The sequence below is a fragment of the Poecilia reticulata genome, linkage group LG1 (genome assembly GCF_000633615.1).
Source record: "Poecilia reticulata strain Guanapo linkage group LG1, Guppy_female_1.0+MT, whole genome shotgun sequence".
Taxonomy (NCBI): domain Eukaryota; kingdom Metazoa; phylum Chordata; class Actinopteri; order Cyprinodontiformes; family Poeciliidae; genus Poecilia; species Poecilia reticulata.
Genome location: NC_024331.1, coordinates 8,662,881 through 8,680,720, shown reverse-complemented (window position 1 = coordinate 8,680,720; position 17,840 = coordinate 8,662,881). Strand labels below are relative to the sequence as shown.

The 17,840-nt window shown below is 41.5% G+C and overlaps 1 protein-coding gene across 2 annotated transcripts in view; it reads left to right on the top strand.

Annotated features, from left to right (window-relative positions):
* The window catches only part of mxi1 (max interactor 1, dimerization protein), a 39,618-nt gene extending 21,860 nt beyond the window's left edge, over positions 1–17,758 (top strand). For both annotated transcript variants that reach the window (XM_008410321.2, XM_008410404.2), the window contains exons 4-6: positions 11,188–11,302; positions 14,193–14,391; positions 15,091–17,758. In XM_008410321.2, the coding sequence (XP_008408543.1) occupies positions 11,188–11,302; positions 14,193–14,391; positions 15,091–15,254 (478 nt within the window). In that variant the 3' untranslated portion in view covers positions 15,255–17,758. The remainder of the gene's footprint in view (positions 1–11,187; positions 11,303–14,192; positions 14,392–15,090) is intronic.
* Positions 17,759–17,840: the final 82 nt, after the last annotated feature.

Below are 17,840 nucleotides of genomic sequence, written 5' to 3'. Positions count from 1 at the left end.
CGCATAATCCATTTTGTACCACTTAGAGGAAACGAGATGTTACATCTTCAAATTTTGGGATTTTACTCTCATGAGTGCTTCATGTTCCAAAAACCTTGGTGCTTTACGCCTGTTGACTATGATTGTAAATCCTTTTAATGCATATTTGTGGTGTGGCTCTTGAAGCCCTTTTTATTTTTCTAGTGCAGAGCGTGCAAGATGAATTGCTTTTTCTGCCAACCACTTGTTATGTGTTTGCCATACACAGTCTTGTTGCCACACCTACAAACTTGAGAGTTCCACCTTTCGCTTTTGTCAAAATTTGGTTATATGTAAACATTAGGAGAATACAGTATTGCAATTTAAATCAGAATTGTAAATGGATGCTTGTCAATGCATCAAGCAATAGACTTTACCTCCCAGCTGGCCTCAGTGTGTTTTGTGAGTGAGTGAGTGAGTGAGTGAGTGAGTGAGTGAGTGAGTGAGTGAGTGAGTGAGTGAGTGAGTGAGTGAGTGAGTGAGTGAGTGAGTGAGTGNGTGAGTGAGTGAGTGAGTGAGTGAGTGAGTGAGTGAGTGAGTGAGTGAGTGAGTGAGTGAGTGAGTGAGTGAGTGAGTGAGTGAGTGAGTGAGTGAGGCTTAATTTTTCCTCACTTTTGTTCATTCATTTAGCTGTAGTTATAGCTTTACAAGTTTTAATTGTGAAACCCCTTTTTTTGGGACTGAGGTCACAATTGGCTCAGTCTCATTCCCATCCCCCCACAAGCAGTGATGCCTTTATGACCCTGTTTTATCCTGCTACCACCACCAGTTTCTGTAGTAGAAAGAAAAGGTCTAAGCGTTTACCTCATTTCCATTTCTCTCATTAAGTTTAACATTTGGCGGTTGGTTAACGCTGTGTAGTAAAACTGTTAAGTGCACAATAAAACTTGTTAGATGCGAAGTTCAGGCAGTTTATTTATGAACCCTTTGTTCTGGAGCATAGAAGATCTGCTTATTCTAAAAAGTTATTTTAAATAGAAAGAGGTTTTGCTGTAGCTGTTTAATGGTTTTCTATTTGGAGCTAACTGAAGGACAGCTAAGGTTTCAAGTTGCCATGTGAGCACCTCACCAGAAATTCACAGAGAAATCGACTGGAAACCGGTATGGTACACATTTCAGCTTGCTAACCCTAACTGGTGACTGACAAAGAGGGAAACGTAATATTCAGAACTTTTTCTGGTCAGTGAACGCATCATGCGTAAGAGTTACCAGGTCATGCTGAAAAGAGTCTTCAGCGTGGAAGTTTAAGCCCAGGAGAGTTACTGGTTGAACTCACATTGGTGCCCATTTCCAGTTTCTGGGCAGATTACACAGTCAGAACACTACCCTTCCTCCCCCGTTCTCTATTTCTCAGCCTCTAGATTTCTTTCCGACTCTCTCTGCATACAGTCCATCTGTCAATGTTTCGTGGAGATGATGAAAAGGACACCAAAAAAAAAAACTGTTGTAAAAGGATTGCTTTACTCTCATATGTGGACATAATATGCTGAAGCCTACGGTTCCAGGAGTGACCAAATAAAACTTTTACGCTATTTATCAAAATGTATAGCTTCTAAAATAACCTTATTGTCTATTCAACGAGAACTATTGTCCTTTTTATCTTTACATTCAAAATGGTAGACATCACTGAACCTATTGCCTGTTGGTAAGTGGTCTTCACTTTACGTAACGGCTTTTAACCCTGTTTCAGCTTTCACTAAGCAATGTGGTAATGCTTTCCCTATTTTCACATTAACACAAGCACTTAAACAGTACTTCTGATTGAGTATGATACTAAGCATCATGGTATGTGAAAATATGTGAGTATGATACTACACAAAAAAATCTTAAAACGGAATGTTTTAAGATTTTTTTTGTCTGCAGTACCAGTTTGAGTCATTTAAGATTTGGCATTCACCCATACTTAGTCTTAATCATATACTAATTTAAAATGAAAATAAAATGTAAAAAAAAATCAAAGCCATGAGTGCGCTTAAGAAAGCTTTAAAGTGCATTCAAATAACACACTACGTTTGATGCATTAGTGTTGTGTTCGAGCTCATGTCAAAACAGACACCTTGATCTTAGCTCTTGGTGGATGGGGTTTTCTTGAAATTAGTATGTAGTGGGTTTTAATGACATCTTGGCAAGTTGCTAACGATGTAATCACATGTCATAAACACAAAGTTAAAGCCAGTAAAATTACTTTGAGATAGAGCTTGTCTGCTTCCATTTGTTATCTTTTCAACTTGGTGTTTATAGCTCAGATTATAAAGCTGTAATTGACAAGGTTCCACTTTTGCAGCCAACTTGGTGCCACCTTGATGACAGCAGTAAACTTAGGTAGTAGTTGCTTCTCCTTTGGTAAATATATACATATATATGTGTATGAACTCCAAGCACATTACTTAAGCTGTTGCCTAACATCAGTCATGTGAGATATCCAGAGGAGAAAGAAAATCTAAGGTTACCTTTGAGAAATATGACCCAAACACATAAAACATCAGCTTAAGCTTCCCTGTTTTGTTAATGCCGACTTATTTGTTGATGCAAGATGTTAAATGTGCAATGATCGTTCTATTGATCTCTAAATGTCAGAGTGCCTTCGTCTGCCATCAACACAATCAATCCACCGTCTAAAGTAAGAGCAAGACCTTCGCCGAGCACATAACACACAAACTGGCGCCTGACTGGGGACCTTCAGACCTGCCTCTAGACCATGTATATTACATGTTATCATCTGCAGACCGTGGATCCAGTGTGACACGTGCCGTTTTACGATGTACGGCCCAGGAGACTTTAACACAGACGTAATGGATTTAGAAAATATCGAAAGGGGGTGGGAGGGAAATCTTTCTGATAGATTTGCACGTCTCCCTCCTTAAAGCGAGGTAATTAGATGTCAGTTTGATGTTGTTCTCATTTGACAGACTGTGACCACTCCAATAATCTTTAACCACCTTGTGAATTATGATTTAAGGCAGCTTTAAACGAACCTCGATGCTGCAAGATCAAGTAAGGCACAGACGGAACAGTGGATTTCCCTCATGAAAGTCAAAGTTTTTTTTCCCCCCACTAGTCCAGCGATGTCTTAATTTCCTCTCTTGTGTCAATTTAAAAGATTAACCACAGAAGCAATCATTGCTCATGTGTAATTAGTGTAATAAGTGGGTGAAGGGTCACCTTTGCTTTCTCTGTACTTGTTTTAGAAATGGGTCAAATTATGTATGTGTCAGTGTGTGTATGTGTGTGTTGAATGAGTTTTAGAGAGTGGGGGGTTTTGTCAAAGAGGAGAGTATTGACCGGTATCTGGGCTGGAAATGTGACCCTCTCTTTTAAAAGCCTGTCCAGTAATTATGTCAGACATCTTGGATGGCCTGAGAACTTATCCATTATTTAAGTATTCACAATCTAGGTCAGCTGTATTTCTTCTTCTTTTCTGTGTGGGTAACCCTTCAGCTCCTGGTTAAGAAGACTTTCAGTCATCTGAGTATATTTTAAAAAACGCTGCTTTGTCATAGTAGTTTTCAAACATGATTTTGGTAACTGCATGGGAACTTATCCATACCACTTTAAAATGTTCATGCTTTTTTTTTCTACCAAAAATCATCTGCTTGTCTTTGGGCTGCATTTACACTAGTAAAATGTAGGAATTGTGGAATCTCTATGTCATACACAGAAAAGACATAATGGTCAGAAGATTATATTTTCTTTTTTGATAATCAGTGACTTTTACAAACAAGAATTATCTCTGCAATTAACTTGGACTAGGTTGTATCTGATTTTTTTCTCTCAAAACACCAGGCTCATTGCTGTTCAAAGGTGAATTGACACTTGTGCCAGAATTTAACTTGTATCGTCTATTTTATTTATTTTTTTTGCCATTATGTGATGGCCTTTACAAAAGACAGAATTTCTTTGTTTTCAGATAAAAAAAGGACTGTGAAAATCAGATTATAATACCCTACAGGGGCACTGTTTTATCTTTTATTTAATTGTTGAAACTAGAATACCTGAACTTATTTATACAAGGGTGCCCAAGTCATGTCATAAAGTGCTACTATCCTCTGACTTCCTTCTGCATTCCTTCTCCAACAAAGTTATTTATTGCAGTCCTTTGTGATATATTGTATTTTTCGTGTCATACTCTTCCCCTTGTTTAAAGCTGATGGCACCAGCTACTTCCTGATTAATTAGGTTCATAATAATCTGACCTTGTGAAGGCAGTGATAGAGCATTGAAATATAATTCCCAGACAATCCGTTCAATCTTTAACATTAAAAAACTAATTAAATTAGCATTCAACCTCAAATAAAAGCAACATAGTAAAACACTGAATTTCACGTCACGGATCCCACCGCACATGCACTATTCAAAATGGCAGCACTTTCCCAACGACACTTGGGAATTTCAGAAATTTTCAAGTGTCGTTTTCAGAAATTCCTCTTCATTTTCTGGTGTTCAGACCCAGATAACACTTGTTTTTGAAAATGTAAGCATACCTGGCAAGATAGGAACCACTATGACATCAGATGAAGTATTTGTAGTACAGATTGGTTTCCGGTGTCTGGGTATGTTGACACCGGAACATACCGGTGTATGTTCCGGTGTATGTTCCGGTGTATGTTCTAAATCAAAATGTTTTAGATTTTGAAACATCTAAAAAGTTCTGGCATGCACCTTCTTACAGTTACAAGTCCATTTGATCAAGATATTGTAACAAGTACAGGAGTCTTCTCTAGCTATTTGCCCACTGCTCCACCTGTTTATGTTCAGTTAGAATGAAGGCTATTAAACTTTTTCTTCACTTTCAAGACAGTGAAGTTATGCTTTATGAAAATCTTTATGGACACCGACAACACAAACTCTCATGGCATGGAATGCACCATAAAGTGTCACTTTATGTTGCTTGTGAGCAATAAGCAACGTATGTAAAGCAGCTAACACTTAGAGGAACAGAGTGACTTAAAAGGATAATATTCTGTCCAATAAGAGAACGACTACTAGCTTTAACAAAGGTTTCTGCTTATTGTTTGCTTCATTCTATGTATCAAAATCACAATATTTAAAAATAAAGATGAGGTAGTTCACTCAAAAATATCATCAGAATTTCAGTGTCATAGCTTACAGCATTCTTAGATTATTACACCACTGTCACTTAGATCAAGAAGTTACAGCTAATTGCTCCTAATGACTTGAGTCTTCTTGATCTGATGGGATTTTTTATTTTTTTTGACTTGAAGAGCGATTGGTTATTCTTGTTTCAAATTAGAGTAATGAACACCATCAAGGCAATTTTATCTGTCTGTAATTGCATATTAAATCCGATTTACAATGCATAGTGCGTTGTGAGTGCCTTGCAGTGGCCCCACCAACAGCAGAGGTGTGAAGTGAGTGCTGAGCAGTCGTACATAGGATGTGCGTAGGTTTCGGTTGGAGTTGAGGTGGGCAGCTTCTCTAGGTAAACTTTAAAAAAAAAACAACAACTTTACTTCAGTCACATTGGAAGCAGATTCGCACATTTAAACAAGTGGAATGGTATCAGTTGTGCCAATAAATGTTCTCAGAAGAGGCACAACGTGATTGTTTTTTTTCACTGGAACTAAAATTAAAGCGAGGAGAAAGGAAAGTAGTGGAGGCAATATTCACTAAGGGGCAGTAGGGTCTGGATAAAAATAAAGTAGAGTCTGCACAGATTCACAGGGAGGCTGGTTTGGAGAGCAGGAAGGAGGCAGAGGAAAGGTGCGGCGCAGTGACCCAGGGCTGGCTGGCTGCTCGCTCACATGTCAAAGCCAAAAGGCAGAGCTGCCTGCCTGCACACCCATCTGGGGCCTGTCAGGAGCACAAGTCACGGAAGCACAAACACACACACACACACACACACACACACACACACACACACACACACACACACACACACACACACACACACACACACACACACACACACACACACACACACACACACACACAAGCGGATACAATCGTCAGCCTGACAGAGACCCACATGTCTACATACTTGAGTGGAGTGAGTAGTTTGGAAGCAGCCCATTGTCTCAGGAGGACAGGAAGAGCTGTCTGCTCGCCAGCTTTTCCTTGAGGATTCAGCGGTGGAGTGCACATTGCCATAGTTCACTGTGTTCTTTTGGGTTTGGTTTATTTATCTGTGGAAAAAAAAATAGTTGGGTAGTTCAAACGGTATCAAATGTAAAATTTTCCACTTTTTGATGGTTTCTAACAATCCGAATTTGTAGATCTGCCGTGGAAAGACCTAGGCATGGGCTGGCTAACTGCATCTAGGCAGGTTATAAAATGTTCCACTTTAAATAAAAAAAAAAGAAAAACTCCAGTCAACACCGTTGCTGTGGTTTATAGTTGTTTTAACGAGATGCCGGAGGAGGTGCTGTTGTGACCTGAGTTTCCACTGGTATATAGGGTAGAGTAGCCACGCCCCTCCCCTACCTGTAGCTGCCAGTGGATGTTTAACTAAGTAAAAGAAGGCTCCAACACTGACAAGACAAAATCGGCTCATTTCCACTCAACACTTGTATAAAAGTGATATTTTTACACTTTGATCTTTGCCGTTTTAAATAAAAGAAATTAGATGGTGTTGTAGAGTTTTGTTTAAAATTTTTTGAAGTTTACAAGTTTGTCCTAATTGTCCAATCATTTCTAGTTGCTGGACAGTTTCATTAGTAACAAATGTGGGAAGTTTCCATATTTTATTTTAGTAAAAAGGAAAAAAGAAACAGATTTCACTACTGATGATTTTGCTGGTAAAACCAGAGTTGAAAGTGCCTGAACGGTTCTTTTACTACCTCGGTGAATATTTTCTGAGCAGGTAACTCCCATGAAATGGGTGAGAGATCTGCAGCTGCTTTAGATGTGGTTTTTCTTTAAATAACCACTCGCATCACAGATCGATCTGTCCATAAATGTACTGTCAAAGACACCGTGGGACGTTGGGGGCGGCGGTTTGCCTGCATGTAACTGCTAGGTGCCTAAAAAAAAAAACACAACCCTTTCATTTATTCTTCCACCCCAGCATCTATGTTTGCTAAACACTAGGGAAAAAAGGGTTATTTTGCCTTTGTTGGCTCATTGGCAGTGAGGGTTTGACATCCCTGCTGCGTGACAGTTCAGAGCAAAGGTCTTGGTAGCAACAGGCCACGTGTTATATAATCCGTCACAGATGGAGAGTTCCTCATTCAGACAACCTGCAGCTCGCCGCGCCATTCATTAGACACTGGACTCTACACGCTATTAGTGACTGCCAATATGTAATGTATTATTATGCTGTAGAGGATTGAAAAGGTGTTCTTGCTCCTTTGGATTTGCTGATGTTTCTCGTGCAATCCATGTATCATACAGTGCATTTAATTGTAGAAAGTAGTTTAACCCCTTTGTGAAAGATGTTCTGTTGTAACAGGCACAAAATTATCCACATGTACTCAACAGAACATTAGCAGCAGAGGACACAAAGTTATGGCTCTTCTAGGTAAATCCATAGCTGTTTATGTAACTGGCACCAACCAGGCTTTTCTAGGAACTCTGGAAACAGAAGGCTCTGTTGCTGGTTAGTGTGACTGTAAGAGGGTTAAGGGAGGGGAAACAAAATAAAAAAAAAGATTGTGCCTGCATATTCTTATTAGAAACGCACCGAATGAAAATGGCAGGTGGCATTAGTTTTGAATAACTTTAGGAATAGGTCAAAACGCTTCAAATTGTTCAATATTTCAGATGAAAATTATCTTATTTCAATTTCTGATTGATTGATGCATATCTAATATTTATAGTCACATGATTTCACTCGTACTCCCAACTGATCCTATTTGTAGCTTTTTTGGCAGCAAGTCTCCTTGACAAACAGGTGCTTTTAAGAGGTATTGATCCTGTGATTGGGAGGCGGGGTCATCACCAGGAGTCGAGGTTTATGACCCTGTGGCCTCTAAGAGGAACACTTAGAGCTCATTTAGATTAAACCCATTGACGCCGGAGTCTATCTTAGTCTGTAAAAATCCAGCTGACACTCAGTCTCCACCAGAAAGACATTGCCTTCGTTTGGGGCTGTCAGAACACAAAGGTTGGAAACATTTTACAGCTTTTCAAGTCAAAATGGACTCTTCCAACGTAGCGTGTATCCACTGTCTGATTTGTGAAGGTGGCAGTTGCACTAACCGACATGAACCAGCACCCTTGCAACTCTTCACATCCCTTTGGCAGTACTAATGCAATCAGCAGGTTTCTACAACAGAGTACTTTCTAAATTCTTTTCCTGCTGAGACTTACGCTGATGTCCAGTTACCAGACTGTTCTGTGCAACTGACATAAGCTGCAATTAGATGCCCCTCCCTGTTTTGTCCTTTTGCGGTTACTCCTTCTTTGTCCCTCCTTTTTTTATTTGGCTCATGTAGCTTCTTTGGGCATCTGTAATTATCTAAGTGCCACACACTTGGGTTGCGTCATAACCACAGAGATAAAAAAAATAAATAAATACAGCATATATCTTGCATACAAGTCAAACTATAAGAGTGAGGGTGTCTGGATCCTGATAACAAGTTGCGTCTTTCCACTAGAAGAGATGCAGTAGCGCCTAAAGTAGTTGTGAATAAATACCAAAGTGGTGAAAGAGGTGAGCACGCTCACCCGTGTCAACATCCAGTGGGTGTGGAAGGTTGTTTGCGGTGAATCAGCAGTGGGGATCAGCTGCCCAATAAGTGACGCCTCATACCCACTCGCACACTATTTGCGGTCTATGTGCTAAGAACCATAATGAGATATTTGGGCTGGAAAAGTGTCGACGTGCCACGCAGCCCGACTTCCCCCGACCGTTTGTCATGTCGGTGGGTGAGGGTGAAAGCAGGACGAAGACAGAGTGCATGTGAATGGGGGGTTATCAGGGGTCGTCTGGCGTTGGCTGTAATCTCTACTGAGCGTCTCCGATGTCTGCAGTTAGTACATTTTTATGCCTGACGGGACAGAGTCTCAGACAAACAGGCCCACACATGACTGCAGTGCCCTGCTCGTCCCTCACAGCTTATCAGAGAGCTGTGCGTGGCCGTCTGTGAAGAAAATCCTAGTCATTGTGACTTATAGTAAAGTGGCGTATGACGATATCATGTACATACACAATGTCTTGCAAAAAGCATTCATATCCCTTGAGCTTTTTGGGGACCCAAACTTTAATCCATTTCATTGGGATTTATTTGACACCCCCTTTACCCCCCACACCCAAAAAACAGAGTGCACAATTTCACAGTTAACTCACTTTGCTCTAATGCCCCTAAAGGAAATCCATAGAAACCAGTGGCCTGAAGTAGTCTCGTTATAAATCTAGCTGTTTTACGAGGTATCAATGGTTTGTGAGAAAATATTAGTGAATGAACAACATCTTGAAGACCAAAGAACACAAAAGATGGGTCAGTCAAAGTTGAGGAGTACTTAAAAGCAGGACTAGGTCATTTGGCTGGAAAACCAGCCAATTGCCACGATAAGTGCAAGTTTCAGTTTGCCATAAGTATTGTGTTCAGTAAAACATGGGGAAACGGTTCTCTAGGCTGATGAGATTAAAATTGCACTTTTAGTATCTCATGCAAACGACTACGAGCTTATAACCACAACATCACCCTGCAGACACCCACCCCGCAATGAAACGTCTGATGGCAAAACTCAACACAAAAAAACCCTCTTTTGCCTTGATTCCTGAATTATCCATTGCAGTACCTCATTACACTGATGGATAGAGCGTGTAGAAACTCAACCACGTTTAGTTGCGTTGTGCCGTATTTAGTCTGTAAGCTCTCCCAGATGGAGCTCTGTTGTTAGTTGTTAAAAGGTGGGAGTTGATACCTGTGTATGAACAGATGAAAGGTACAGATAGACATATCCATCATGGGGAAGAAAAGGTGGACTGAATAGAGCTGATTAAACAGCCGGTTGACCTGAGCCAGACTGATAGTCATCATTTAGACTTCATTTGTGTGTGTGTGTGCGTGTGTGTGTGTATGCTCATGTGCATTGTGACTTTCAAAGCTGTGGCCACACGGGCTGCACCAGACAGCTGTAGACTTGTTTAGTCTGCAGACATGCAATGTTTATTCTCATACAATAACCATATACAGTACTGGTGTAATGGCTGTAATAGTTTGCCCTTATGCTCTTATCAGCACCATCCATGCATAACTGAACCATGGCGCATACACACACACACACACGCAAATCGCAATCGCATGCAGCCACCAGTCCTAAGGCAGCGGGGCATAGCAGAGAGCCACATAGCCCAAACGTCTGCGGTGAATTCCCGCTCCGGTCCTTTGGGTCCGTCTCCTTTAGGTTCCCCCAGAGATCACTTCTGAGTCTACGGATGCTTAATGTCTCTCCGGTCTCACCCCCCAGGCTGAGCTGAAAGGGCAGCCCCTTCCTAATGGAGCTCTGATTTTGTTAAAGATACAATTATCTCACTTTACCTCTCAACCGGGGGGTCCATTAGCGGGATAGATAGTACCTGCTGTCCATCTCCAGTCACAGAATACGGAACTGTCAAGAATGATGGAGTGCTGGAGTTGAGCAGGCTCCAGGAAATGCCATTACATCACCTTCCCCATCACTGTACCTTTGGTTGTAATGTAGATGGGTGGCGTTGCTTAAATTCAAATAACTGCAGAGGATAAGGTATAACCTTAAGAAGGGAGTAAGACATGAATTATAAGTAAACTGTTGTGAGGAAGCTAAACAGTAATGTAAATCACCCAGTTGAGGAAAGGATTAAAAGTTTTGTAACCTCTACAAAGGACAGTTCACTCTTAAGGACCAATTTTGAATGGCTTCAATTTAGAAAGTTGTTTAGCCTTTTAGAGGTTGAAGGGTAGTTTTTCAAAATGTTCATCCGACAACTAGAAGGCATTTTTAATTGACAATGTTTGGACAATCCAAGGCAGCAGCCCACTGTGTTTTGCACAATTGGTGCGCACCCCTTCGCACCCAGTTCAATGTGTAAACTATAAACCTATCTTAGTCTGTCTTTACTGTGTTACTGTCTTACTGGTGTATATATATAAAAAAGAAACAATTTAAAATAAACAACGCTTAGCCTGGTGGGATGGGAGGCAAGCACACCAGGCTTACAATTCATTGGTGGAAACACTGGCAATCCAATCATTGTGCTCCTTTCTGTTTGTCTTTCCTCTATAGACGAGCCCACCTGCGGTTGTGTTTGGAGAGGTTGAAGTCCCTCATACCTCTGGGACCCGACTGCAGCCGCCACACCACCCTGGGCCTACTCAATAAAGCCAAAGCACACATAAAGGTACGGATGTAACAGATTGTCCTAGTTACACAATTTGACAGGCATTGCCATAAGACTATCGCGATGACGCACAGTGAAAAGAAAAAAAACCCCAGACAGATGATGTATAATCTGATCACTCTGACCAGTTTCCCTAGTAACTGCTAAAAAAACAGCAGCCCAAAGAATGATGGTGCCACCACCATGTTTCAGCATGTTGAGCAATGTTAGTTTTCTGACACGCGCAACATTTTGCAAGTGAACGTTAAAGTTCGCTCCATACACAAAACTGTGGATGGAATGTGGCAAAAATGAGGAAAAGTTTCATGTATATTTTAGCACCGCATCGTATGACTGCACTTAATTATCATAGGGCACAAACATTTGCATATACAGTTTGTCTCTTTCTATTCATGCGACCAGGTAGGGGACTTCTCATTTGTGTTGTCACTGACACGTGTACGTTATGAGGTCTGGCATTGTCAGACTGTCATCACATAGTGTCATGGAAAAAATTGGGGTGGGGGGTGTTTTTAACACGTCACCTCATTTTCCATCTGTTCACTGGAAGGCTGTCTGGATATAATAATAATAATAATATTTGGTATAAAAAAACTGAAACCAGTCGGACAAAAATACACGATGGCCTCAGACGGAGCAATCTGTATGTGAGAATGTTGGCCCGGCATGCTGCTCGCACGTGACGCAGGGGGGAGTTGGGGGCGAGGGGTGCCAGCATAAAGCCAATATTGTTGTTCTCCACCGTCACCACTCTGCACCTCTGCTGCTGTCAACTGCAGTCTCTACACGGCTTATTGACGGCCTTTTGTTTTGCTCCGTCACTAGGAGAGTCACGCATGTCAGTGCTGGCCACTGTGACTGAAGGCTGTTAGGTCGGAGCACAGAGCTGCTGTATCAGGCACGGCCACGGCCCCCCCACAGCCCCCGCTCCGTTTGTATCGTAATGGGCATAGGGCTGCATGCGAAACGTGATAAGTGAATGTGGTAACTGGTAGTTTGACGGGGGGTGGAGGAATCTTGTTTGGTGTTACTGAGTTTGCAGTTTCACACATTTCCTTTGGTTGGAAAATAGTTTCCCTACATAGCAACACCTAATCTCAGTATCTCGGCTTTTTGTGTTTCCTCTTTCGCTGTTATTTTTCAACTCTGTCTGTGGTTTCTCTTTGTAATTGCATTTTGAGCTCAGCTGGGGAGGTCTGGCAAAATCAGAATGATTGCAGCTAGGCCTGTCGCATTAAGCTGCAGCTCAATTAATCGCATGATGAATTAAATCAAGCTTAATCATTTCTCTTTTCTCTCTTTTTCTAACCAAAAAACTGCGTGACAAATGTCCTCAGTCTCAACTAGCCCTTTTTTGAAGAACAATTCTGTTTTCAGAGACTCCATAATTAATTCATTTCTGTTGAGAAAAGGAAAGTAAGAGACTTGAACTGAATTAGTAGAGTTAATCTAATCTGAAGCTGATTTCACATCGCTTCCCATCTTGCAATGTGTGCTGTCACATTGAGAAATGTCTAAAACTTAGGAAATACGGAGGACTTTATAGAACATGAAGTCTTTGAAGTACGTGTTCCCCTTTTAATTGGCTCCCCTTTGCAAAAGTACATGTTTAATAGGAACCAGGGTTTTGAATTTAATGTTCTTTTTTAAAGATTTTTCTTTCATGCGTAAGGATCAACCAACCATCTGGGAATGACATTTTTCCTGCTCTACAAGTGCCACCCAGTGGTCAGATCATTCCATGCAGTACTTAATCAGAAAAGTGGTTCTGCTGACTGTGAGTTTCACTTTCAGTTTCAAGCGTCCTGCATGCAGAAGTGAGTGAATTTTCATTGACGCAGACACTTTGTCTGCGTGGCATAGCAGGAGATTAAATAAAGAAGTTATTATTGGGTCACTGTTGTGATATTTGAGGCGAAGGTGCAATTTAAAAAAAAAAAAAAAACATGCACAAGTAAGGAACAGATGCCACCAGTGAAGGACCCCTGTTCTGACAGTGTACGATGAGATGCCTCCCAGCTGGAGGCGCAGAATTATTGGCTCGTTTTTATTTGTCAAGCTATACCTGGAAGACCCCGGCCTCTCCAGGTGTGACAGCAGAACTTGACGCACCCTGCAGAAGCGGCAGCGGGAGAGAAATGGAGGGGGCGGAGAGATGAAGCCCCTCCGCAGCCCCCTGAGAGAGGCTGATGACATTTTGACAGAATCTGAGCTAAACATGTACAGAGCTTGGCGTGGAGTGAGTTTAGACCTGCAGGAAGAGGTTTGGTGCCGCCACGATTTAGGGAAAAATGCTGCAACACTCAGAGTGTATATGGGTGCATAATATGTGTAGGTCATGTTGGTGGAGCAGTGGTTGTGTTTCAGGAGTTCAAATGAATTCAGTCAAAAGTAGCATTTCAACATAATTTTAGAAAATAAAAACCTACGTTGGAAGCAAACCTGCACTTACTTTTTAGAATTATCCAACAGATGTAAAAAAAAAAAAAAAAGAACATAGTCACATTAGTATTGTTGTTTCTAAATGAATATCAACTTGTTTTCTTTGCATCATTTGAAGTCTGAAAGCACTGCATCTTTTTCATTATTTTCACTATTTCTTATTTTCTGCAAATAAAACCTACATTTTTGCTTGAATTTTCGGAGACACGTTGTCAGTAGCTCATAGAATAAAAGAACAATGTTAATTTTACTCAAACATAAACCTATAAGGAGTGAAATCAGACAAACAGATCATTTTAAGGAGTCCCTTAATTTTTTTCCAGAGGTGTATTTCAAATAAATAATCATGTTGCCCATCCTGGTCATGAAATAAGCATGTCTTGTGGATGCCAACTCACAAACTTTTCCTCTATTTTCTGTTTTTTTTTTTTTTTTTAAATCTCTCCAGAAACTTGAAGAAGCCGACAGGAAGAGCCAGTACCAGCTGGAGTCTCTGGAGCGCGAGCAGAGACACCTACAGCGTCAGCTGGAGCTGCTGAGAGGAGGAAGCGCCGCTGCCGTCCAGAGCAGCCCGGGGGAGGGGGAGAGGATACGCATGGACAGCGTGGGCTCCACCCTCTGCTCCGACCGCTCGGACTCCGACCAAGGTGAGGGCGCTTCCAGCTCCCCGCGGTTCTTTGGCTCATTTTGCAACATTGAGAGTGGAGGAGGGTCGTCTGCTGTTGGAGGCCATCGACAGAGACTCGCTAATGTAGGTTAAAAATGACAACGGTCCTCGAAATACCGTGCCGTCGTCGGAAGTTAACACTGAAAATGAAACCAAATGAAACGTCCCCTACTGTGAAACGTGCTTTGGCAGAGGTAGCGAAGCTCGTCAGAGTTGATGGAGGACGGAGCTAAATGCAGCGAGATGCTGGAAGGAAATGTGTTGGAGTCTGAGGGTGGAGGTTCCCCCTAAACCAACATCAACATGGCCTGAAAACATCCATTTTGTTTTCAGGCCAGCCAGAAACAAACTCACAAATGTCACATGTCCTTTTGAAAAAAAGGCATCTTATAAATATAAATATGTACTTTATCAAATTTGTATTTATTTTTTAAAGTATGACAATTTTCTAAGATTTTCTAAGATTCTTTAGATTGGATTTATTTTTAAAAAGCATTCACTAACGTGTCTCCATATGTGGTTTCACTTCACAACAACGGGAGACGGACTCTGCCCGTCTGTCACTTATAATCCACACATTAGATTTTAGTGTTTTCCATTTGTGTTTTGGTATGGAAAAAAAAAAATCTACATTTCATCTCTCCTCTCTTCCCCCTCTTTTTTTTTTTCTCTTTTGCAGAAGAGATTGAGGTGGACGTAGAGAGCACCGAGTTCTCCCATGGAGAGCTCGACAGCGTGAGCATGGCCAGCACCAGCGACCTGGACGACCACAGCAGCCTGCAGAGCATGGCCAGCGATGAGGGCTACTCCTCCTGCAGCGTCAAACTTGCCTTCTCCTCCTAAAAGCCGCCGCCAGCACCGACCAGCCCTGCCAAACCCGCCTGTCCTTCTCCTCCACCCCTCTGCCGTCTTCACAGCCCGTCCAGCCGTGGCGTCGCCAACGACGACAGCATCCCCTCTCCGAGCCTTTTTTCTTTTTTCTTTTTTTCTCTTTTGTTACATCCGCTCCATCCCACCATCACCTGTAACCCCTCCCCCTCTTCCTCCTCCCGAGCAACTGGGTTTAAGTTTGGTTTAAAGGGAGACCAGAGACTTTACACACACAAGTCTTCTGGATTTTTTAAAAACCCACTACAAGAGAAAAAAAAAAACAAAACAAAACAAAAAAATCTGTAATTGAATTTAAGTGTGATATTTCCTTTTGATTTTTTTAAAAAAATGCACAAGCCCTGATTTTACTCCAAATGCACTTAAAAATTTTTTATAACGGAGAACTTGCTCAAGAGTTTTTGGTTCTCCAATGCGAGGCGTCTGAACCGAAACCTAACGCCGGGGGGGTGGGGGGGATCTCCGCCTCGACCCTGTGGCCACAAACATCTTCCCCGTCGTCTCATTGCTTATCCACAGCACAGAGGCTCACATCCTCAAAATCGGTGCTACCAGGAAAGCAGGTCAGACTCGACGCCACACGGCGAGCGTCTTCTGCGTGTCGACGCGATCGCAGGAGAAAACGGGCAGAATTCGCAGAATGCGTTTTCCAAAGTCGTAACTTTGCGCGAATGTTTCGTTTTCGCGCCTTTCCCCTCAAACAAGCAGCTACAACAAGCCATCCAGCACTCGCCTACTTCGTAGCTGTCCGTGTAAAACAAGGCACAATCCGAGACGAGATTAAAACACACGCACACCCACACGCACACACACACACACACAAGAAAACAAAAACAAAAGCAGCAGCAACACGGAAAAAAAACTCGTAACAGCTCCGAAGTTTGGAACAGAGGCACAACCTTTTTTCCAGCAGTAAGAAGCAATAACTCCCGCAGTAATTTTTTATTTTTCTGTTTTAATCCCTTTCCAATGTCCTTTCTCAGTTCTGTGTGATTGTCCCAAATAAACAAATTAGAGCAATTTTTTATTTTTTTTTGTACATACAAATAGCTTAATAAATCAAACTTTAAAATAATAATTAAAAAAAAAGAGTTTAAAAAGCTCATGGATAGAGCTGTTGCTGTTTGACTTCTGTTCATGGTGCATTATAAATGAAATTTTATCTTTTCAACATTTCTTTGCTGTTTGAAATAAACTATTTACTCGGCGCCCCGACATGGGAGCGACGTTTTATTGGTGTGATGGAGAAAACCCAAACAGAGCAGCTCTTTCTCTCTCTCTGTGTGTCCTGTCGGGACTTTCAGTTGGAGGATGCGGCTGTAGTTTGGCACAGTTATTGTTATTATTATTATTTTATTTTTAATTTTGTATTTATTGGAGGTTTTTTTTTTTTTTTGTTATTTCTTGTTTGATATTCCTCGTGCATGTGGCATTCCTCCGGTGGGCCGGGTGTTTCTGAAGGAGAAAAACGGGTCGTATGATGTCAATAATCTCCATCCCTAACCTCTCACTGGCTTTACGAATTGCACTCCAACCACAGTTTCCTTTTTTTTTTTCTGCTCCACCTGCCATCCATTCATTTTTCCCATCTGAAACGAGAACGGGAAGAACTTCTGCTCGCTTTTGAATATTTATTTCTCAGTCCCTTAAAAGAGCACAAGCAGTGGGGGATGAATGGGAGGCGACAAAGTTAACTTATTTTGGATTCTGTCTTATTTTACTCACTATTATTCCTCATTCCTTATTTTWAGAAATGTATATTTTATGTTATTGTTAAGCTTATCTTTTCTTTTTCGGGGTTGGAGGATTTTAAGGAATAAAAATAAAAAAAAGCGTAGCCATTTTGTTTGATTATTATTATTTTTCAGATGTTTGACTCCATGGACACTTGAAATGTACTCGGGATCCCTAAGCTGCTCCTAGTGCTGAGCCTCGCCTGTTCTGAGTGGCCGGCCTCGTCCAGAACCGTCTCCGTCCTCGAGCAGCCGCTTCAGTCTGGATTTTCGATTTTTAATTAGAATTATCACCTTTTTTTTTTCTGCTCCGAGGGTCGAGCTGCTTCTGCACAAGACTCGCTCACAGCCAAGACTTTTACTGGCAAATACTGAGCCAGCTACTACACAATAAACAAAAAAAGGGGTTCTAAAAATCAAAAAACGACGAGAAAGAAAACAAACGCCACTTTCCTCTATTGCGAGGATTGTAGTCTCTATTAGACTTGTGTTTTAGTTGACTAAATATGTCTTACACTTACCTCCGTTTGAGGATTTAATGGGGAAAAAGAAAAGAAAAAGAAAAAAGACCATAATAAGAACAAACCTTTGGTTGCCGAAGGGTGTCACTAAGGTGTGGGCTCCTCCCCTCAGAGCTCTGTGGAGGTTGTTGGACTTGGCACTGAATCAGAAAGTCACCACTTTATTGGTGCTTTATTGTAAAAACAAAAATGCCAAAAAAAAAAAGAAACACCTCAGAACACCTCAGTGTCCTCTCTCTTTCTTTCTCTCTCTCTCTCTCTCTCTCTCTCTCTCTCTCTCTCTCTCT